At 32.7% G+C, this 24,810-nt stretch overlaps 1 protein-coding gene across 1 annotated transcript in view; it reads left to right on the top strand.

Annotated features, from left to right (window-relative positions):
* LOC124364863 (receptor-type guanylate cyclase gcy-4-like) overlaps positions 1–24,810 on the top strand; it is a 68,071-nt gene that overhangs the window by 21,553 nt on the left and 21,708 nt on the right. The window contains exons 2-13 of the mRNA XM_046820656.1: positions 2,282–2,374; positions 4,543–4,771; positions 7,667–7,780; positions 12,029–12,181; positions 15,369–15,463; positions 16,638–16,945; positions 17,680–17,926; positions 18,179–18,343; positions 20,089–20,242; positions 20,434–20,614; positions 23,405–23,635; positions 24,509–24,762. Coding sequence (XP_046676612.1) covers positions 2,287–2,374; positions 4,543–4,771; positions 7,667–7,780; positions 12,029–12,181; positions 15,369–15,463; positions 16,638–16,945; positions 17,680–17,926; positions 18,179–18,343; positions 20,089–20,242; positions 20,434–20,614; positions 23,405–23,635; positions 24,509–24,762 — 2,219 coding nt within the window. The 5' untranslated portion in view covers positions 2,282–2,286. The remainder of the gene's footprint in view (positions 1–2,281; positions 2,375–4,542; positions 4,772–7,666; positions 7,781–12,028; positions 12,182–15,368; positions 15,464–16,637; positions 16,946–17,679; positions 17,927–18,178; positions 18,344–20,088; positions 20,243–20,433; positions 20,615–23,404; positions 23,636–24,508; positions 24,763–24,810) is intronic.

Below are 24,810 nucleotides of genomic sequence, written 5' to 3'. Positions count from 1 at the left end.
ATTTCAAGTCTATAGCTCATTTAATTTGTATACGTGTAGAAATACATACCATGGACAGTAACGGCGGACAAAAGAGAAATAGGTTGGTTGTTAGCGATATATAGTGTGAACGGACAGATACATAAATACAATTTTTCCAGCCCTTCGCTAACGCTCGGCCAATAAACGAATTTACGAATGTCTGCAAGCTAATATTTATTTACAATCATCCCAAAATAAATAAGCGAAATGCTGTTTTCAATTTTGTACATTGTAAAACCTTTTTGCGAATTGTATACAGACTAATGTATTAGTCGCAAAGGATATATTGTATACATCCTGCTATCCTGCATGACAGAAATGTACTTAAAAAAAGGAGGAGAGTTCAGATGACATACCGCTACTATGAGAGAAGGAGGTCCGAGAGTGACCTTCCTGAAACATTACTGTTTATTGCTTTTTATAGCATTTTAACGTAAACAATTAATTAGAAAAATAAAATTATTTACCAATATTATACCTATAATTTTCAAATGTTTTTATTATTTGTTGGTATATTTCAATTTTAAATAACAAAAATACTGTAGAAAAGATTTAACTAAAATTTATAAAAAACATATTTTTTAGTTGTAATTTAATTAGCTTCAAATACTATTGAGCAAAACAAATGAGTCTTTAATAAATATTCTATATTGATGTACAAAATTAAAACTAATTAACCTCTTAATAAATATAATTTTCTTGTAAATATTAAATGTAAAAATAGAATTTAAAAATAACTGTATTAATTTGTATATTTATTGCTTGGGTCTTTCTTTGTCTTCCATCTCAGTCACAAAGAATTCTTATTAAACGTTACAAACATTAAGCCTTACAACGTTTGCTAATTTCCGTCATAAGCAATTTGGCATTGCACTTGCACAGGCGTCTTGGTTCCTTTGGTCCTCAATGCGTTTTGGTTCACTCGATCGCTTCGTCGATGCTGGCTTGCAAATCTTCCTATCCTCGGCGTTCGACAACATTTAATGAGGTGCAAACTAATGCAGTTTCCCACCGAAACAAAACCAAGGAAAGTATAAATGGAGACTGGGTTTAGCTTTGGAAATAATTTTATTACATGATGTAATAAAGCTGTACACATAAGTAGCTTTTGTTACTATCAAATACGTTTATTACCTATCTCAACACAAAAATTAAGGCAGTTTCATAACAACATTTTTTTTAAATATTTTTTTCCGGATGTATATTTTTATCTTCAAAATTCGGTATCCGGGAGAATCTGGATTTATAACAACCCTACTGGTGAACGACTACTATAGTTTCCAATGTATAACCTATTGGCGACACCAGCGCAATATTGGTTCATGGAGTCGAACCCACCCCTCTGGAGGCCTGTGCCAAATCACGCTGTGCCCTATAGGATGTCTTCCCTAGGCGAGAAATATACGGGGCGATAACCGTTCCATGGGTGGCATGGTAAATATTTGTTGGTTCAATTTATTTGTTTATATAATGTCTTATTCAGAGGCTCGTGTGTAAAAGTTTGTGTATCACTACAATATTAACACATGGAACTTAACAACTCTGAATTACTGCAACTATATAACATTTTCAAAATTAGTGAGCCAGGCTGGCTCAAGAAGTGGATAGGGATGTTCTCTAATGTTGTTAAGTTGATATGTTGAAAAAAAACAAAACATTTTGAAGCGAAGAACACATGTTAATTAGAATTGGCAGGAGCATTTCGTTCAGTTTCATCTTCTATTCACCATGCTCGGAATGAAAAATTTAGAGGCTAATTGTCTGATTGTGCAAAACTTCAATGTGAGTTTCCAGCTGAATTTTCCAGTTATGTCTGGAGTAACTGGTTCATTCTGCCACCTTTATCGGCATTTTAGACTTTGGCAATATCATACGCATGTATCCAGAACTGTATGGATTTTTCTCTAGTGTCCCTTATTGAACTCTTATCACTATTATCTTTGTTAGTAGAAAGCAATAATAACAGCCAGTCACAACATAACTTTGTTCGGTAAAAGGGCAAACATCTATTTGACTGTAGTTAATATACTTATTTTAGCTGTTAATATGGCTAGTGAGTTTTATTACTAATTTGGATTTGACAATATTGCTCCTTAAATGGAAGAAAGGAACGATAAGAAATATACCATAAAACATCCAGATGAAAAGAGCAACGCTTTTTATTAAAATGTCTTTTCAACGTTATTTACTGAAATCTCACTTTGGTGACATGGAATTTTTGCAGTGTTCAACAATAACTCATCACCTTTGTTGCCAACAGATGTGATGGAATTTCACTGGGGACTGTTGTTGGCCACACTGCTTTGCCTCATTCATAGCAACTGTGCTGAGAGATGTCTTCGAGACGTACCAGGTAAAACACTCCACTACCTCTTAACCGTTGTACAATAATTTACATTTTTGTTCGTACATTTAAGTTTATTAAAATTTTAAAGTGGCTGTTTAGGGTCGTGGGGTGACAGGCGCACAGTGGGGTGTTTACCTGAATTACCCTGACAAAATTATTTCTATAGTAAAGATGATTCAAAAATTATGTTGGCCACTAAACAATGTCCTGCTATTTTATACAAATTTATTTAAAACATTTTGTATATACTGCTTTAATATACATGAAAACCCATAATGTTAGTTTTTATTGTTCAGATTTAGATTCAGATTCCTTTATTTGTCATTACACATTACAGAATGCAGGACAAGTGTCAACAACAACAACAATAAATTAATAAGTTACAACAATTAATAACAGTCAATAATTAAGAAAGTTTATGTCATAATACTCTTGAACATTGTACAGACATTCATCCAATAAATTGTGGGATAATTAGATTAAAACCGATGTTATAGCAATCATGATTCTTTCAAGTCCTATAGTCCTAAAAACTTCTTAAAATTAATAGTTAAGAATGAGGGTTATACATTATGAAAGTAATAGAAACGCATATAGGAGACTCATTTTTACAAGAAATTGTTGATAATATTTAACATGAAAACCTCAATATGAACCCTAAGACAGCATAATATAACATTAATTATTATATTATATATTATCATTACACTACTTATATTACAACTTACAAAGTATTTTTATGTATTGTCACATACCTTTGTGCAGATGATCATACTATGTGTAATAATGGATGAGTTTTTTTTATTTTGGAATGAAAATATAGTTATTTATATAGAGGTTGGTATTCAAGCAGCTCGAAATGGAATTTGTAGTAGTTAAAAATACCAGCAAATTAGTAGAGCCCACAAGCTGACAAATGCTCAAGATAGGATATGAAATAGTTGAAGTTGTCTCCGGATAGTAGGGAGGTTGGGGTGATAGGCAGCTCAGGATTGAATGTGAAGTAATTAAAGATTCCTCTATGATGGTACAGGCTTCTAGCTGTCTAATGGTTTAATATAAAATATGGTCATACACATATTAAAAATCTTAAAGCAATGGGCTTACCAATTTTATCAAAAGAGGTACATACATTTTGCAAAATCCCTCTACCAAACAGAGGGGTAAATGATTTATGGGTCAGCCTTTGGGGGTAGATGGGTTAGCCTTTGGGGGTAGATGGGTTAGCCTTTGTCTTATTGTAAATCACGGTTGTTTCAGTGCAGTGTTCTTTGATCAAAAAAAGGATGTCGGCTGATGGTAATGGAACATTATTGGCTCTACCTCCATGTGTCCTTATCTGCTTATACCTTTATGGATCAGTTACCCTACTCACCCCCACGGTTGTACAGGTTGTCTGCTAGTCTACTATATCTGCATGGACGCAGACTCATATAGTCCAAATTCCTGCGTTCCAATATAAAGTGAGCGATATGCTCTAATATAAAAAATACACAAATCTTACAAATGTATACTTTAATAGAACCTACATATGTGTAGTTTCCAAAAAATTGTACTCTAATGTACGTTTTAATCTCTGTTAGTCAGCTAATTACGTATGAAATGATTTTTATGATTTCGGTATGAACCTTTTTTGTTATCATAATTTCTGACAATTTGTTTGGCAGTGAATTATTGTAAATAAAATACCATAACCGTAACTAAATGTGCTTTTCATTCACTGTCAGTTAACTTAAATTATTAAGAGAAACCACATTTAATAGAATATTGAATAGCTGATAAATATGCATGTTAGAACTATTCTTATTGGAGGTGAATAGCGACTGAATGAAACATCTAAATATTAAATCCCTAGTATTGTTTGTGCAGAACTAACCCATGATTTACTTTCTAATGTATTATTAAAGGTCCTGAAAATTTTTCTTATAAAATTAAATACTTATGTACTTAGAGGTAAAACTAAGTTAGCATGCAAAATATTTGAAACAGGCCAACGTTGGTGTTATTAATTTGACTTTTATTATCAACATTTTTTTAATCAAATGGAGCTGTATCGGTCAGGTCCAAGTTCAAACTGATTGTAAAGTTCTAGAATGTACTTTTTTGTGTCTTTATGCCTTCAAAAGTCTGATAAGACTGATTTAATTTTATATAACAAGCAAGTTTTTTTCCAGAGGTGAATCCCAAGAGGTACATGAAGGTTAACTACGACTTTAAGAAGATGCCTATCATTCTGGACGTGTCCCGAAGGATTACTCACCAGATCACGTCGTACATCTTCAAGATTTTCTTGGAGGAAGAACTCGGATACAATGATGTTCTCATTGTGGAGAACAACGACAGATTTAACCAATCTAAACAGACTCGCAGTAGGTTGGAGGCAGGAGTAGGTGAAAAAGACAGGTAAGTTAACTGAACTCTTGCTTATCCAGCTGTTGTTTATCTGTTACCAGAAATCTGTCACATATGTGAAACGTTTAATGGAAATTAACTGGAATGCATTCGAAGTAATTTTATTTCATGTAATATCATATAAAACAGGTTTTAGTATGTATGATACTGTTGTTGAATTAAAAATAATGATAAATGCTGTTATTGAATCTAAACTATTGGTATTTTAAGTTAAGTGGTATCGAATCACCCCTATCCGAAACCACCTTGACCGTTAATCATGATTACATCTTAAATCGTACAGTAAGCAATTGTTAGTCCTATTGATAATGAAAAGATTAATGTTGTTTTATTTATATATACGTTAAACTTTATAAATGGCAATAGCCTTATTTAATTTCAATAAACATTGAATCGCAAAAAGTAATAAGGCTATTGCCATTTATAAAGTTTAACGAAAATAAAAGTCATTTGACAGTTATTTGGTCTTCCGATCATATGTTAGTTTGCTTATTTAAACGCATATGTAACAGATACGGCCAAATAAAAAAATAAAAAAATACACATATATATATAGCAACCTTGTTGTTATGTTTATTAATAGTTTTAGTAAATTATCGTATTTGATCAATAAATTGTCATTAATTACCTGTGTCAGTCTAGGAGCCAGGAACCAATTCGGATTGTATAAGCAAATAGCCTTTTGTTAACTTGATTTATAAATATGAAGAAATCATATTTTTCAGCTATATTTAAAAACAGTTCTCAAACATTAATAGTTTCATCACCACAAGCCAATGAAGAGCCGGAAATTCATCATTTTCTGTCAAATAGTTGTTCTTCATATTCTTGATTAACGCTGATTTAACCTTTATTAACATATCTGATGGTTGGTTTTAAATGTGTCAAGCTAAAATATCTGAGAAAAAGTAGGTGTTTAATTATTTTAAAGTGTTACGATCCCTTGTATTTCGACACTATACCTTTAATTTGACTAGTTGACGACCAAACACAATTTAATTTGTAGATTTGACAAAACATGTTATTGGAGACCCTGATAACATAAAGAGCTTAGCGAAGTTTGGTTGGATTTGATTAATTAGATTTTAAAACATTAATTTAAAAAAAGCAAGCAGACATTCGTCACACAAAAAAGATTCAATATTTTGGTTGATTGCATTGCATTTTTTTGCATCAACAAGAAACAATATACTAAATCTTGTGTAGAGATTTTTGTTATATTCTGTACATTGTATTCAACAATTTAAAAGCAACATCTGTGGATCAAAGCTGGAACAATAATCAGTTTTTGGCAGAACTAAAGTATTGATTGATTTGTTGGCGTCATGCTGAATTGCATTGGATTTTTTTAAGACCAGTCCCAAGAGGTGCTGGTTTATAAATTGAGAACTGGTGATGTAATTCTTTTGATTTTACTGCTGATTTCTTGTTTTCTGAGTCAAAGTGAAGTCTTCATATAGCTCTTGGTTGGGAACTTCAGATAATCTCAGTGCAGGAGCTTACCTTCAAACTGAATATGTATATTGTTTTTTCTCTTGATAGGAGGTGTATTTTTCCTTAGATGTATGTATCCGGAGGATGGCATTTTTTTGTTTTAAGATCAAGTCAGGAACAAAGGAGACCAATGGAGACACTCACTTGTATCTTAATTGTAAATGCAGGCTCCCTTAACACTCCTACAGGGTATGGAAGTTCAAACTCATTTCTACTTTTTTTCTCTACCACAATTTTGTCCTCGGTAAAGTAAAGTCGAGAAGGTGATATGGCTTAATAGGCTTGGCTTGTCTTAGTTGTGATGTGATGACTGTAGTTTTAATGCTACCATGTGGGTTGACGGCTTAGGCGTACATTTTTGATTTTCATCAACCATTGTTTGATGCTTGCTGATGCGTGTTCATGATGTTTCTGGGTGGGTCAAGAACAAATTGCTCGGAATATGAATATTCTTCACTGTGATCATGTAGGACAATTATGTGTTACATAATACTTACTGAGAAGTTGTGGGCTAGAGCCACTGAGTTGGATCTTGTTTTGAACTTAAAGAGAATCCAAGTGTCACTGCACGGATAACTACTGCTTTCCTCAGAATTCTGAGTTGAGATTGTGTTTATTTTGTCACATTCAAATCAAATTTTGCTTAATTTTGATTACGAATGACAAGATGTAGGTGGAAATTGAATCTTCAGTGACAAACTGGCTGTCGTATATTGGGGACTGCTGATCACTTGATACAGAGATGTTACTGAACTCATTTGGTTTGTAGGGTTGTTGTTTTTAAGTGGTGGCTTGCTACTAAAGTGGCCAAGTATTGAGATAACCATTCGCAGTGTTTACACCAATAACATAATCTTCTCATCTTTCATGATCATTTGGCATGGTCACCTCAGGTTCTTCGTGCCTTCATAACCGAAAAGACCTTGGCATGGTTAAAAAAAGCCGGCACTAGCTATTTTGCCACTTTGTGTAAAACAATTCTTTGTCACACCACCCCCTTCCCATGTAGATTTCATAGGGAAAGTACAAACCTTATAAGAGAATTTCTGGGGGAATCTTACATATATTTACTGATAGGCTACACCTGATACCTGACCCTAAATAATGTCCTGTTCCAAATAATATGATCACACAATGTTTTGCAAAACCTTGGCTAAACATTTGGAAATAATAATAGACACAAACAAGGAAAACAAGTGTCATTGTAGTATATTAATTACATACCATTTATCTTGAATTAGGAAACCCCGAATTACCATGATTATAGGTTTATGCAACTTTTAAATGTAAGTCATTATCTCGTGTTGATAAAAAATACATATTGAATGAAAAATACTTTCATGTGTGTGGTGATCACTATAGCATTCAAACCTAAATTATGGTTTTTTCCAGGCCCCCAGAAACTGTCTTGAACAACGAAGTTTGGTTATCCCCTGAAGGTGATCCAGAAGCATTGTTCGAGGAACATAGAGTCAAACAGTGTGGTCCTGTAGGACCTCCTGGCAGGTAATTTCACTGTAAATATTTTCCTTTATAAATATGTCATAAATTCAAACTTCTAGAGCAGGAATTCTTAAACCTTTTCATGCACCCTAAAAGTGGTAAAACACTAGTTTAAAGTTCTTTCAAAATGCTTCTCTAGTAGTAAAGTACTTGTTTCGAGTCAACTAAAATCATTGATGTTTTAAAAACATTGATTATCTTTAGATTCTATCTAACCTTATGTGATTATGAACCCTCCTGCATAGCCATAGCTGAAATATAAATAGAAGTATATATCAGTATATTTCCCCATTACAGATTAATCACTTAGAGATTGCAGTCTTTATACAGAAAGATCAAGCTTTCATACACATGTAATAAAAGAGATTACATGATACTTAACATACATATCTGAGTCAGTAGCGTAGCCAGAAATTTCGTTCTGGGGGGGGTCCGAAACCGGGGGATCCGGGGGACGTTTTGTGTGTTATTTGCCAATGAGTTCACTGGTAAAAGGTAAATACCAAAAATATGGAGCTTTAGTAACTACGCCTTATAGAAAGTGGAATAATGTAATAGGCAAATTCAACTCTCACAGCAACTCTAGTACCACAAATTTTCTTGTATGGTTACAGAAATTTTACGAAGTTTGATTCTGGCCGAGTAGAAGGGACCAAAGTGATGTTGGATTCACTGGATAAGAAAGAAAAAGAACAAAACAGAGCTTCATTCAAGCGTATAATTGACACAACTATATTCTGTGGAGAAAATGAAATACCCCTTCGGGGACATTAGGCCACTGACGGCCGAAAAAAGGAGGGCAATTTTCGAGCGTTGCTCGGGTACAGATCAAACTGACGGTCAGAGAATGGACCGGAAAATCGGTTACTTTGGATTTCACTGATTGAGGTATTTATGAATGAGTTATAATGACAATTTTTTTGTATCATTAAATTGTAGACGAGTATATAATTATCGAAAAAAATCAAAAAAATCACTTTCGGTTGGAAATAAAATACACCTGAAAAACTCTAATGATTAGAACTTCAACTACTTCGGACTTTGGTTATTGAGGTAAACGTGGTATTTTTGATTGAGTTAGGACGAAGATTTTTTGTTATCATTAAACTGTACTCGACTACCTATATAATTATAGAGAAAAAAATCACTTCCGGTTGGTAAATACCGAAGAAAAGCTCTCTACTGATTCAAGTTTTTACGATTTTGGATTTCTCTGGTTGAGTGGTTGAGGTAAAATTAGTACTTATAATTATGTTAGGACATTGATTTTAGGTATTAATTCAACGCCGACTAATAAATATATAATTATCGAGAAAAAAAATAATAACTTCCGATCGGAATATACTAAGAAAAATGAAATAATACCTCAGTCAGTGAAATCCAAAGTAGTCGGAACTTCTTATCAGTAGAGTTTTTCCGGTGTATTATCCGACCGGAAGTGAGTTTTTCAATTTTTCTTTGATAATTATATAGGTATTAAGTTAGTCGGCGTTCAATTGATACCTAAAATCAATGTTCTAACATAATTCTAAGTACCACGTTTATCTCAACGACTCAACCAGTGAAATCCAAAATCGTCAAAATCTGAATCAGTAAAGCTTTTCCTCTGTATTTTCCGACCGGAAGTGATTTAATTGTTTTTTTTTCTCGATAATTATATATGTATTAGTCGGCGTTGAATTAATACCTAAAATCACCGTCCTAACGTAATTCTAAGTACCACTTTTACCTCAACCACTCAAGCAGTGAAATCCAAAATCGTCAAAACTTGAATCTGTAGAGAGCTTTTCTTCGGTATTTACCGACTGGAAGTGATTTTTTTTCTCGATAATTATATAGGTAGAGTGTACAGTTTAATGATAACAAAAATCGTCGTCCTAACTCAATCGAAAACACCACGTTTACCTCAATCACTGAAGTCCAAATTAGTTGAAGTTCTAATCAGTAGAGTTTTTCAAGTGTATTTTCCGACTGAAAGTGATTTTTTATATTTTTTTCGATAATTATATACACATTTACAATTTAATGACACCTAAAATCAACGTCGTAACTTAATTCTAAGCAGTCATTTTACGTCCCCAAGACGAATTTGAATGAAGTGGTCGCTAATTTAAACTGTTCGCCGTGTTACGGTGCAGGTTCGACGTCACGTGACCACGCCCTATAGAAATACCGTGATTACACTACACTATCCGAAAAGCCGAGCCCAAAAGTATCGTTTGATACTTTATGATTTAAACGAAAGGACAATTATATTTTAAAAAACGGTCACTTCAATCAATTTAATGTTTGTAGACAAGAGTAATGATAACTCTCCTTTTTTCGCCTGCTCCATGCTTTATTTTTTAATATGTCTTAAAATTTCGGGGGGGGGGTCCGGACCCCCTGGACCCTCCCCTTCGCTACGCCACTGATCTGAGTAATGAAATCTCTTAGTGATTAATTAATCAATTGTGTTTCAGTTTTCTGTATCTCTGTGATTAATCACTTTAAAGTACACCACAAATGAGTATTCACTAAAAGATTTAAGTACTACCCTTGATTATGAAACCTTTTGGGGAAGCGATGGTTGCAACTCTGGTGGCAAGTTCGCGAACTACGTCATATCATGTACACTGGCTGTTCACACTCATCCTGTAAGGATGATGTATCTCCATTTTTCATAATCAAGAGTAATAGTACACAATGATTAATCACTAAGAGATTATATAAACTACAACACAGGTATTTTCTATTATTTTATAAAAGAAAACTTACAATTATCCAATAGTTTTAATATTTTCACACAAGGTCTTTCGACATCAAAGATGCCATCCTCAGGTGTGAAAGATGGCATCATTAATTTTGAAAAGCCTCGTGTGAAAATATTACAATTATTGGATAATTGTGAGTTTTCTTTTATAAAATAATAGAAAACAGTTTTTTTTCCAATAAGAAGACCTCCTCCTTCAATACAACACAGGTGACTAATAAGAAATTTCAGTACTATTGCAAATTACTAATCACTGAGAGATTAAAGCAAACCAGACCAAATGTGTAATAAGTTCACTACGGTGCCCAGCATGTAATTATTCACTGAGTGGTTACAATTACAATAATCATCGAGAGAGTATAGGAATCTGCAAGTGATAAATTATTAGTCAATGAAAGGTTACAACAAAAACTACCAGAGTGATTGAATGACATTACATTTAAACTTCATCACAAGATATTAATCATTAAAAGATATAATTACTACTCAATAGTGATGTTTCAGCACTAGTAAACAAGTGATAAACAACTGACACACATTATTCTACAACTCAAGTGACTGAATGCACCACTATTAGATAAGTGACTGATCACTATATGTTACAGAAACTATACCGTGAGTCGATTAATCACTTAGAGATTATGGTAGTACAGTACACTACCAGTGACTCATATTAAATAATCAGTAGTTATTACAGTCTACAGTCATATTTTATGTTGTAAGAAAGTAAGTTTGTTACTGCTCCTTGTTCAGTCAGTATGCAAGTACTATTTCAAAAAAGTAGAGCAAATATGCGTTTTACTTTAATTAAATTTTCCCTATGCTTATTATTGTTGTATTTTTATAAAATTATTTTCATTGAATACATTATGACATTTACTAATGTTTTAAAATAATAAAAAACTTCAATTCCGGAAAGTCTGTGTGTGTTTTTAAGCAACTCATTACATTATAATATTTTATGACAGGTGATTTGTAATGAATCTTAAAAAACTAAACTTGTTTTGACTTTAATGCTTACTCTTCCTGATTAGAGATAGTTTCCATTTAAAAATGTCAGGTCTCAATTTTCATAATGAAAGTTAATTGAACTTAAAAAAAAAATATTTTTGTGGCATTGATTATTATTTTTTATCATACTTACTGGTATGTAAAAATATTATTTTAATAGACATATTAAATAAAACTATTTTTTGTGAATGTGTTTTTGAGCTATTTCAGGTATCTCAAAAAAGCTCATTTTCAAAAAGCTTTTCCTAAATAGATACATCCAAAAGAAACGTTTTAAATATAATTAATAAAAATATTTTTTTCATTAAGAAATATTTAAAAATGTAATCATACAGAAAATACTGTATTGTGATTTGTTTTCTATAATCCAAACACTTTAGAATGAGAATGTGTTTGCACAATGTATACTTTCGAACTACCAAAGAAAACATACAGGCTAGACCTTTTATTACAAAAAGCAACATAATTTTATACACTCATTTTTTCAGGTTTGGGTGGTTTATCCCCAAGACACTCCTGAATAACCGGAATCTCTTGGCGTACTGGGAGACCTTCATTTCCCCGGATAAGGCAAAATTATTTGCGCTGACAGACTCTGAGATGGAGTTAGTGCAGACATTCAGTAAGGATGATGACTCAGGGTATGTATGTTTGTTTTATGTCATAAAAGGGAGATGCTGCAATATTTTTTGACCTTATTATGTTCATTCCTGAAAGACTGCAGATTTGCACAGGAAACTTGGCATGCAGAAAGGGTACAGTCTAATGTGAACAGTACTGTTAAAATGGGCTATGATTCAGGTAGAATTTGAATCTGCATTAACCCAAAAATAGAAAAGCTGAGAGATTTATATTGGTATTCTGTACTAAAGTACATCTCCATTTTGAGAAGATAAAAAAATATAATGTCAATGGTTAGAAAAAGCTGTGTCAATGTTTAAGCTAACTTTTTCTTACTCTAGCTAATATATTATTTTATATGGATTTAGAATATATTTAAAAGAGGTTCTGTAATTGAGTGATGAAAAGTAACTGCTTTTTTGAAAAGGAAAATCAGTAAGCGTGTTTTTCATTCTAGGGACCATAATTTTCTCAATTTGAGTGTGGAGTTGTAAAATGATAATTAAAAATTACATTTTCTTAGTAACCATTATTCTCAGAATAGCCTACCTCAAATTCAGAAATTCTATTTCAAGCCATCTGAACTATGTTGTATTTTCTTGGCCTGTAGCTTCAGAAATTAACCGACATTTACTAACAACTATTATATAAGATAATTTTCTGTTTTCAAACAGAAATGTCTCTGTCCTGTGTTATTAGTCTCTTCATAAGATACGAGAGTTTCTCTTCATAAGTTTCTCGTATAAAACTTGGGATATGCAATAACTTCTTAAGTTCAAAAATACACTGCAGGTGTACATTTTTAATCTTTCAACAAGAATTTAGAATTGTTAAAATATAAGTTGTTTTTAAATTAAGTTAATATTGCTTTATTTATTATGTAACAATTACGCATTATAGTATAGTTTAAGTTAGTCTCCATCTAAGTTTATAGTGTAAAATTGTATTAAATATACAAGATTTACATATTCTAATAAAAATGTTGATTTGTTAAAACTTTTACACTTAGTCCTAGTATGTTGTCCTACTCCATTTTAATCAATTGAGGAATTTCTCACTAAAACTCATTCACGTTTGTAATTTGTTGTAGGTTTATGTATGTAATTGCATTTGTATATTGATTTATATAATTTTATATATTAATGTTAAAGCTATAATCTATATATTAATTCTCAAGTTTCATAACTGGTTCAAAATATATAATTGTTTATAAAAACACATTCACACAGATGGATGGAAAATTAAAGGTTTTAGGACATACCTTTATATGAACTTTTTTGCTCATTTTTATGTGTAGAACAAAATCCAAAATCTTGGAACATTTTTTCTGAACAACCTGAACAGATTTCATGAGGTAGGAGGTGGAATTTGCCACCATCCTAACACAACTCAGAAACAATGCCCTGCTAGCTCTATCTCCACACTTTGGTCATACCATGGCACTTTCCACCTCAGTTCCAACCAACCATAAATATTATAAATATTTTAGAACTAAGTGGAAATTCCTGTATGTCAGATTTTAGATTTACAGTTGAGAAAGAATATGAAAATTGATGCCTACTGTAAAGTTGTTTTCTCAATGTTAAACTCCATAAGGAATCTCAACACTTTGAGTTCTCATATCTCCGTTAAGGAAAATCTAAAAATTTGCAAGAATAAAAGTCTTAAATTACTATTCTAAATTTAAGATGTTGTATTTACAGTTTAAAATCAACAGTTTTTTTTATAAATAAGAGCTTTATTGCTTACAAAACTTAAATGTGATACTAGGCACATAAATTTATAAATTTGCGCTAGATTGTACATTCTTTGCAAAATTGTCCTTGATGCTCTCAACATATCGCTTGAAAATAATAGCTGCAGAAGTGAGTTGTCATTAACATTTTTTCAGGACAGAAGCTGCATAGTTTTTGGTCTTTCTGTTGGTTGGGGATGGATAAGCTGCTGGGTATAATACCTGAGTTCTCGCAATTGTTTGCCAAAAGGTTTGCTGCTCCTGTTGGGCATTTGCAAACGACATTGCATCCTAGCTTGAAGGAGCTCTCTGAGTTCCTTTGCAATTTATCTTATAAGAGGACCATCTCCTTTGGATACCTTGTTATGCACACATATGACATAGGAATTAACCAAAATGATATTGATAATTCCGTAAAAGATGCAGAGAGGCCAGCGTCCTGTTTTTCTGTTGGTTGAAATTTGACCACACATTAGGTCCAATGAGTTAACTCCTCCTTTGGTGGAGTTGTATCACTTAATTTTTTTCTGGCTTGTTGCTTTTCTGGTTGATACTGGATTCATCATGCATCATGGATAAAAGAAAAAAAAAACACTTTGCTTTTAGTAAAAATTTAATATTACTCTAGTAATTTCATGTATAAATTATTTTATAATGATTGATAAATGACTATATAGAGCTTTGCACAAACAGTTCGGATAATAGAAGAAAACAATAATCGGTACAAAAATCAAAGAGTCTACAAGAGAACAGTAGATTTTGTAGACTGTCTAACTTGTAGAATGGGGAGTAGTACAGGGAGTTGATTTGTAGCTACAAGAATGCTAAGTGACAGCTTCCATAAATTAACATGGTGAGCATATTTGTTGTAGCGACTGTAAAATGCTGTTGCTATCACTGAACACCAAGTGATCGGCTCCTTTATTATAATGGTGAGCATTCTCTAACTCAGTTGGCACATTCCCCAAAAGCGGTGACAAAACCATGTAATATGACACAGGCCCTATACTAGGAGGCTATTGCTGTTCCAGCCTTTATCATTCATGTAGAAAACATATATCATTACTTTTTTAAATAGGTTAAAACAAAATAATGTAGGACCACAGTATGTTCTGTCATGTTTATTTAGTGCCAGATCATGTTCAAATGTTCGTCAAGTAATAGTTATAAAAGTCAATGTCAATGTATAACTCTACTAGTATATGCCTCAATTTTCTTTCAGTTTGATTCAAATTGTACACAAAACCTCAAAGTTAATTAAATAAATAATTAGATGTGTTATAAACAAAACAAATTATTTTGTTACAGAAATATTTATGTGGTATTAAAATACAATTGTTTCAATGGCACGTATCAGTGTGTGTCAGTCCTACAATAAATAATTCACACTAATTTGTAATTAACTACCTATCCTCCTGAAAATGCTTTGCAGTAATCCAGTTCTACTTTTTTAACAAGATTATTGCTTCCAGTTATTTCTGCAATGAGGATTTTTGCAACAATGGGATCTACACACCACAACAGTGTGAGAGACAAACATGTGCTGTCCTTCTTGCCGGATTCACAGGTCAGCATAATCTATGGGCCAAGTTGGATATAGCTTACAAGAAAAAAAACCTTAAATCATACACATTGTGCTACTTTGGTGTGAAACTGATTCTGTTTTCACTGAGTGCTACAGAGTTGTTGATTGACTAGTCGCTGTTGGAGTTGTTAATTGACTAGTCGCTGTTGGAGTTGTTAAACTAGACATGGGCAATGAGCATTCAAGAGAAATTCTAATTAACTGTGTTAAATCATTCTCTATCTTAAATTTATTACTGTCATTTAAACATTATTATTTGTAATTTTTTTCTTAAGTGTTATTTATAAAAGAGTGAGTCTTTAAATTCAAGCCATCACTTAGTAAATATTATTATATTTAAGGAAGATGAATCAGAAATAATAAAATTGTGCACATTTCTGGTTCTACCAAAAGTTTTTTTTCTTTGAAGTTCATTCATTACTTGTGGGATTAATTTTTGTTTTCTTTATTTAATTATTTCAAAAAAAAACCTTCCATCTTGAATACACTGCCACAACCTCAGGTTTGCCCAGGAGGAAGGTAGCTTATGGGAATGGTATAGTGCAAAGTAATTGTTCATTTTAGGGTGATATTTAACCATATGTAAACCCTTAGAGTTAGATCTTATCTATATAATTGTATTCTAAGCTTTGATGACCATGGCAGCTCTTTCTGTCAGATCGGAGGATTATCATAATATCCTGTCTGACAGCCACACTGACTGGTTCCCATCCACTATTTTACAGTTAAGCTCACCAAGCCACTACGTTTAGTCCACTGTATTACTCAGTATCAAGATTCATTATAAATGAAATCTCATTTCCTAAGTGTGGCTTGCAAGTGCAGTAACTTCTCGGCAAAATAACATCATTATTTTGTGTGTTTACTAGAGTATATATAGGAACTAAATTATACAAAAATATTAAACTAGCTTTTTTGAAAACCTTCTAAAAGAGTGGAAAATAAAAATGTTAATTTTGAACATAAGAATCACATGTAGTGACTGCTTTTAGAACATACTACAACTGCAGAAAGAATGTTTGCACCTCTTACAGTGCTTATAGATAAATTATCACAACACAATAAAATAATTTAATTTGATATGGGTGAGCTGTATAGACTGTGTTAAAAACATTATGTAAAAGATTGATGACTGTATGTTTTTCACTTTTCACAGACTCTACGGAGTTTGTGGTGCTGCACATAGAACGTCTGAAGTTGCTGGTGCGTGTGGTGTGGGTGGGGCCACACCTCAACAACATTGTCACCACACTGACTGCTAATCTCGCCTCCACCACACGCTCTCTCGTATTCCTCACCTTCACACCTAGCATAATAGTGCCTCCTGACGACCAGAACTACGTCACAGTAGCTTTCCCCCCATGTGATGATTTCTCCCAGGACATTGGATGCAAATACGATCTCCACACGCTCACAAAGTTGTATGCCACTTTGTTCGAGAGCGGTGCGGTCCCTGCTTTTTATGTAAGTCTTATTGACTAAAGTGGTTCTGAAAATTGGAAGGAATGTTGTTTTAGTATTTTGGTCTTAATTGTAATCCCTTCAATATAAGATCTACTGCAGCTTTTATAAGTAAATCTCAATAACTTGCTAAATATGTGAAACATTTTCTAAATTTTAGTCAATGGTTATTGTATTATACCATAAGTAAACAGAATGATTATAAGTGTAGTGATATTAGAATATTTTTAACATGCAGAGTTACAGTAAACTTCAAATGAGGAACTGCACCTACTTTTTTCTTTATAGTAAAGATATTATACATTTTCAAAATGGTTACAGTTTTCCAATATTATGCTAAGCTTTAAATTTTCTGATGAAACAATCTTATATGATGATTTAAAGTATAAATTACAATTTTAATATGGTTTAATTTTTAGCATGTTTCCCTAAAATGACAGTCTCCAGAGCAAGCTTAGATGCATGGTGTTATAAAATATGCACTTGTGGTACTTTTATCAAGCACCAGGAGAAGATTGACTTGGTAGCCTAGAAGACTCAGTAAAGAGATTTTGATAAAAAATGTTTGAAATCTATTAATTGTAGTAACAACATTCAGAAAGCGATTATACTCTTAATTCACCTCATTTACAGTCTTAAAAAACAAGTTGGATTCCAAGGTACATAACTTAATAAGAAACAAATTACTAAACATAATAAAAGAGCAATTGAAAATAATGCATTTGTTTCCTCCACAGGCTTACACAAAAATGCACTTTAACCAGTCGGAGTTCAAAGACCTCCTAATGAAGTACAAAGCCGTTATGGAGATCTCACAGAATAGTACAGAAGCTGTGATACAGGTGGCCTGTGATTGGCTTAAAAATAATCCCGAGACCCGAAGGTACTGGAATAACCATGAGGAGAATGTGCTGTACATCGGCGGCATCTTCCCAGTGCACCCAGTCCGGAGTGTTGCCTACGACGCCTCAAGTATTATTATAGGTATGTTGCATTACAGGTCACTTTTAAAGAACATTTTAAAATTATGTAGTGAAAGGGCTAACATTTTTAAAATGTCCCAGAGTAATTAATTTGTTATATAGCCATCACAATGCCTCTTGAGTTTTAAAAGATGCAAGTAATGTGCACCAACAACAAAAAGTAACAATGCTATGAGCTATTTTAAAAGTGCTAATACTGGCACAATAAGAGAATTTCTATATTTAAACAAATTGAAATTGAAGTGTTGCACAGCTGCGCAACTGGCACAGGAGGCAGTGAACAACAACAAATCAGTGCTGCGTGATTACCGCCTAGAATTGAAAGCTCACGACGGGCGCTGTGAGGCGGATGCTGTCCTTAAGGCCTTCATAGACCTCATTCTGCGTCAGCAGTACAAGAGTCTCATCGGCATTCTAGGTAGATACCTCTTTTGATGTACATTGTGTATCCTCAAGTCTGATAAGCATGGTATACTATTAAGTTTGTGTACTCTTAAGTTTGATATACACAGTCTGTATATCAAGTTTGTACCCTTAACCCTTAGCAATCACTTTCTTTGAAACTGTTGTTCCATTATACTTACCTACATTTATTTTTTAGGGAGAATTCATGGTTTTAAATAAAATAGTGTTTTTGAACTACCAAATAATTATGCTTTGCTTATAAATTCTGTCTAGGCATAATGCTGAGCACAAATTTCCAGGTACTGTAAAAAAAAACTAAAAATGAACATTTTTTATTTTGAATTGGGAGTAAAAAAAAATTAAAAATCTTTAGCTCATAATTCCAATTATTTTAATTTGGTGTAATTTTTATTTTTATTTTTATATGTAACAGCATGTACTAATTATTGTATATAAACTGATTTGTCAAGATTTACTTGTGTTTTAGAACTCAACAAATATTTCATAAATACATACTTTTGCCATTTTTGGTCTTAATTTGTAGAAAAAATGTAAGTTCCCCTTAAACCTACTCAAGACTTATATTATTATATACCATATTAACCCTCCAAGTGATACTCATATTACTCTACAGTGATAGGCCTTTTTATGATGATACGCAGTGTTTTTTGTTTTAATTCATAAAACATATCAAATATACCTGAAATATAACATATTATATATTAAAATGTTCACTATAATATGTACTAAATGGTAATGATACAGAAAAACTTACCAAGAAAATTTTTTCATTGTATTATTTACTAATGACCTTGAAAAACAAATTTTTCCAATAAAAATTATATTTTTGAGGCTATTTTTCACAATTTCCATAGTAACATATTTGAAATTAATTATATACAAAAGATTCACAATTTAAGTTTGAACACAAAGATGTATAACACTTGTAGTTTATATTTACATGAAAATTGATTTTGAATATGTTTTTCACCAGCATAAACAAATCGAAAACTGCCAAAAAATGTACTTTTCATCAACAAGTTCCATATAATGTTTATTTGTATCTGCTTGAAAATATACGACATAGAGTATCAAGTAAAGGAACTCTTTCTAAACCGTTTAGTATAAAATATAGCTGAACTCCGATATTAGTTATTATTTTACGTCGTTTTTCACGAACGGCTCGGACCGAGCCGTTATCGATTCAGACGGGGTCCCTAACGGCTCGGTCTGAGCCGCTATCACTTGGAGGGTTAAAGGTAAATAGTAGTAATAACAAGCAGTAGTAATTGAAAATTAACTCTATCGAAAACAATTAAAACACTAACACAAATCATCACAGAAAAACATACAAAGTTTTAAGCTCTTATCTTAAGTTATGTCTCATATATTAAGCTTTTTGTAAACATCACATACAAAAATAGACAAAAGTGGAGTGAGGTAGACCATATGTTCACATAACATTTTTGTTTGTTCTGATCTTATTTATGGTTGTTTAATGCAAAACAAAAACTTTAAAACATAAAAACTAAACATAAGTTACAAAATAAAGATCTTTTATTAAAAGGATATATTATCATACATTTTCTAATTATTTTGGTTTTGGATTCACTGGGGGCCGTGAATGGAAACAATTTGAGAAATCTCTCAGAAATTCCATCTTGAGGGTGATTGCAACAGGCAAATTTCTGTGGAGCCTACCTAAATATTAGCATATTGTAGGTAGCCATTGGATCTAATATAAATCCTTTCTAACAGGACCTGCCTGTTCCAATGCACTGGAACCTCTGGCTGGAGTCTCCAACCATTACAACACCATGGTCATCAGTTACAGTGCAGAGGGCTCCAGCTTCTCTGACCGCAAAAAGTACCCTTATTTTTTCCGGACCATCGGAGAGAACAACCAATATCAGTAAGCACTATTTACCTTGCTATATAATAATAAACTTTAGGACAGTTGTTACTGGTAGTAGTGGTGTGTCCTTGGCCTCATAAACTGGTAGTTTCAAAATATTGTAAAATCTTTATTTTAGCTTTTGATTTCAAATTACGATTAATTTGATCATGAATCGTACCACCTACAGTAATGAAAGTGTTTGGTAGACAGGTGTACCTCCAGATGCTGACTAAGCTGAACTGGAGGAGAGTGGCTGCTCTGACTGAGGATGGCCAGAAGTACACGGAGTACCTGTCACACCTGCAAGACCTGCTCACGTCCAAGAACTACAGTTTCGTCATAAACCGCAAGTTCCCTGCTGTCAGGGACAAGCTGGCTATGAGAAGTGTGAGTTGTTTTTTTGGAACGTTCCATATAATATTGTTGGATGTAGAGTACTTATACAGAACATTTACGATCTCATGTGACGAACTTGTATAGTGTGTATATTACAGGCACCACTCTCGAACTTTTTGGTCAACATTTTTAATGTACCACTTCACAGCTAGGGTCCTCCAAATTTTGTACAAACAATATTTTTCTCAAAGTAGCAACTATGTAAACTATTAGAACGTGTGATTCACTGACACAGCCAAGATTTTTAAAATGGCAATTAACTGGTATTTTGTAAATACAGAAAATTTCACAACCTCAGTAAAACCTCATGATCCAGTTAAATCAGGGTTTTGTCTACTGGATTTATTGCCATAGCATGAATTCATTTTCTCAATACATTTTTCTCTTTGATTGTATTTTAGAAGTGGAATGTTGTGAGCCCTGGATGTCACTTACCTTGAGGCAACCAGTGAATGTCCAAGAGTGGCACAATGCAAATGTCTATTTATTGGAGTAAAAGTGTAACTTGATAGATAGGTCTAGTTTACTGCGAAGGATGGCTGTGTTGGAGTGGAAGGAGCCAAACTGTAGTACTAAAGGTTTTAGCAAGCTTAAACTAAACATGAGGGACAGGTGGAGGCTGGAGAGAAAGCATCCCTTTCTTATGGGCACAACCCTTCCTCATCAGTGTCCATGAGGTGTTCAAAACCTTTCGATATCAGAATTAGTGTCTGATCAAACCGAAGCAATATCTTGGGTGTCCATTCAATGGGATCACAGTAGGAAGCAGAAACAGTTCCTCATCCTGAATATTATCATTCCAGATGCTGGAGAAATATCTATAGGTTTTAGTTTTGTGCCACTGGACAATCATAAAAAACCATAAACTCTTTTACTGCAACACTGCTTCAGATACTTTAAAAAAATGGGTTTCATTTTACTTATACTTGAATCTAAGAAGTATATATAAGGTAAACAACACAATAGTAATGATCTACCACATGTCAGCTGATGACACCAGACAATAGCACTCCGTGTGACGATCAATTATACTATACAAGGCCCAGAGATCTTGTTTCGGATACATAGAAGATGAGATAGTTCAGTACATCTTAATATGCAGATAAATAACTTTGAAAAACAGGCTTTCTGGCTTACCAATTATTTTTTTTTAGATAATTAGTAGCTGAAATATTGCAAACCCAAATATGGGAAAAACTGAATATTTTATTCCCACATCCATGTAACATGTGATACAAGGCCCCAGAGGCCTTGTACTGCAGTGAATATATTAATGAGCTAATAATTGGAAATGTGATGGTTATTGTTTAATTTGAATCATAAGTTTTCTTATATTTCTCATGAAGTAGAACATATTAGATGTGTTGCAAGAAAAAAATAGTTCTTAGCTTCAACACTGATATATTTTCGTTGATTTTATCTTTGCAGCAGTAAAGGTATTCTAATGTATGAAACAGCATAATTTAGGATACCATAAATGGATACACATAGCTTTAACCCTCGAGCTGGCAGTTGAAATGTCCTCAAGTGGCAGGCCATTTTGAGGTGTTTTGCAGTAGTAGTATCGGTTTTTAATTTTTTTAAAATATAATTTGATTATAAACCTATATGTATTATATATCATTGTTTTCACAAGAAAATTTACTTTTTATTTATGAAAATAAAAACCCCAAAATATAAGAAATTTATCACTTTTTTACTAAGTTTGTTTTCAAAAAAATAAAAAAGGTATGTAAAAGTGGTGGGGGGGTGCACCTATAAAAGACATATTGTGTGAAAAAAAATATTTCCAAAATACCCAATATGTTGAAAATTTTTTATAGTTTTAGAAAATGTATAGTTTACTACATTTTTTTTATTAAAACAATTATGAAATACTCTAAACTGAAGAAAGTACAATACGGCTAAATTCGTTGCTATGGATACGACTGTGTTATAAAATTCATCAAAACCTTAATTATTACTAGAAAAATTCATAAAATACATTAAAAGTAAGCCTATAAAAATAAATAAAGAAGCTTTATATCATGATCATCGCATATGAAAATGATCCTAAAGCTAACTAAAACTATCACAACACTGCACATAGCCTAGAATACAAAAGCTCACTAATATATTTTTTTCACATATATTTCTTCATAACATCACAAAATAAACTGATAAAACACAATCTACGAGAATTTATACGTATAAATAAACACACTTATTACATAAAAACACTTATTTCATGTAATACACTTACGTTTTAGATGGACAAGAATAACGCGACCGGGTAACAATACAACAACAATGGCCGACTGTTTACAAACAACTCTCGTTTTCAATATGTCATACTTAAATCATGGCATACAAAACAAAACAAAATACATCGATCAAATCAGCAACTATTTCTGATTCCAGTGGTATATGAATCATTGCAGTTTATTTCGTGTATTGATTATAACAGATGTCAAACGGGCACGTGTCAAATCGACTGATTTTCAGGCGACTGCCACTACAGAAACATTAATATCGACTGATAATCAGGCGACTGCCAGTTGTAGAGTTAAACTCGGTTTGTAGTAATGAAAAGTTGTGAAAGTTCATGTTGTGAGTAGCATTTAAAAGTAAAACTTACTAAATAATGTAAAATATTGAATTAAAAAAATTACAATTAAATTATGGTGTAACCTATAATTGTTTTTATTCCACAGCAACAGGTTTTATTTCCTGTATCTAATTTTGAATATTTTAACCACGAAACCACGTATAACTGATTAAAATCTAGTCGTGCTCTTCTAGTATTTGGAAGAAATGAAGAGCAGATCTGTCCGAATCATAATCGGTGATGTGTACGACTCGGCTGCCCGTGAAATGATGTGTCAAGCTTACCAGCTGCAGATGACGGCATATCAGTCGTATGTGTGGTTCCTGCCTGCGTGGCTGGCACCAGACTGGTACGATACTGACCGTTACAACAAGAAAAGTGACAGCTCAGAGACAGTTCCTTGCTCTACTGCAGAGATGCTTGAGGTACTAACATTATTTTCTGAAACATCCTGTTACAAGTATATTAAATTAATTAAAAAATGTTAAGTGAATTCATTTGAATATTTTGTAAAAGAATAGTCGTTTCAGATCTTAATTAATAATTTATATATTATTACTTAGTAATAAAAATGAATAGCAAGTGTACTTTCAGCTGTTAGTCAATTATTTATAGTAACTTTATTTATTCTATGATAATTTGACGGGATATTTTCAGATGTAACAATGAAATGCGTAAACAGTTAAGTATATCTCCTTGATTATTTTAAGTAACTTAAATGAAGTAGAATTGTAAGAATTATTACACCATTTAACCCTCCCACTGGTGGAAGTAGTAAATTACGACTATTTATGCGTATATAAATATCATTGGCTATATTTTACATAGGATAACTTTTGTTGAATAATCACCATTATGTAACAAAATAGAAGATGTTCTTGCAGATATTTGGGCAATGTTAGTTTTGTAATCTTAATTTTTTAGCTTAAATGAGTGGTTTTGTACCTATCATCTTAAAAGTATTCTGGTTCATAACAAGTCAAAACATTGCTAACATTTTGGCCTTGCTAAAGAGAGCCAATCAAGCCAGTCAAGATCAAACCTAATGACTAAATATGGCTTTCGATAGTTGAGACCAAACAATTTCAAGATTTTTAACTGCCTTAACAATGTTTTAGACATATTACAAACCAGAAAAAAATTAAATGATTGCTTTGTTATATTGTACTCCACATCAACTTTAGAACTTGAAATATCTTCAAGCTAAGCACTCTTGGGGCACTTCAGTTTACCAAGCCTTCTCTATCAGGCTGTATTAACGTAATAGGGTTTAATTAATTAATTTTGTATTTAAATAGGCAATAAATGGGCACTTGTCACTGTCACATGCTGCATGGGCACTCGACAATGCCATTATGCAGACTAAACAAACTGTGGGGGAGTGGAAGGAGAATCTTAAGAAGACTGTGGTGGGAATAACGAATCAAACGACAATTTCCACCTACGCAGGTTACGCTTATGACGCTGTCTGGATGTTTGCACTGGCTTTGGACCAATTGAACAAGGAAGACCCGTCAGCTTTGTCTAATATCCATGAAAACAACAATACCCAGTAAGTCTTCTGTCACTGACAACATTAGTCTACTATCTGTCATCGTTG

Source organism: Homalodisca vitripennis, chromosome 6 (assembly GCF_021130785.1).
Source record: "Homalodisca vitripennis isolate AUS2020 chromosome 6, UT_GWSS_2.1, whole genome shotgun sequence".
NCBI classification, from domain to species: Eukaryota; Metazoa; Arthropoda; class Insecta; order Hemiptera; family Cicadellidae; genus Homalodisca; species Homalodisca vitripennis.
This window is presented reverse-complemented; position numbering and strand designations above follow the sequence as displayed.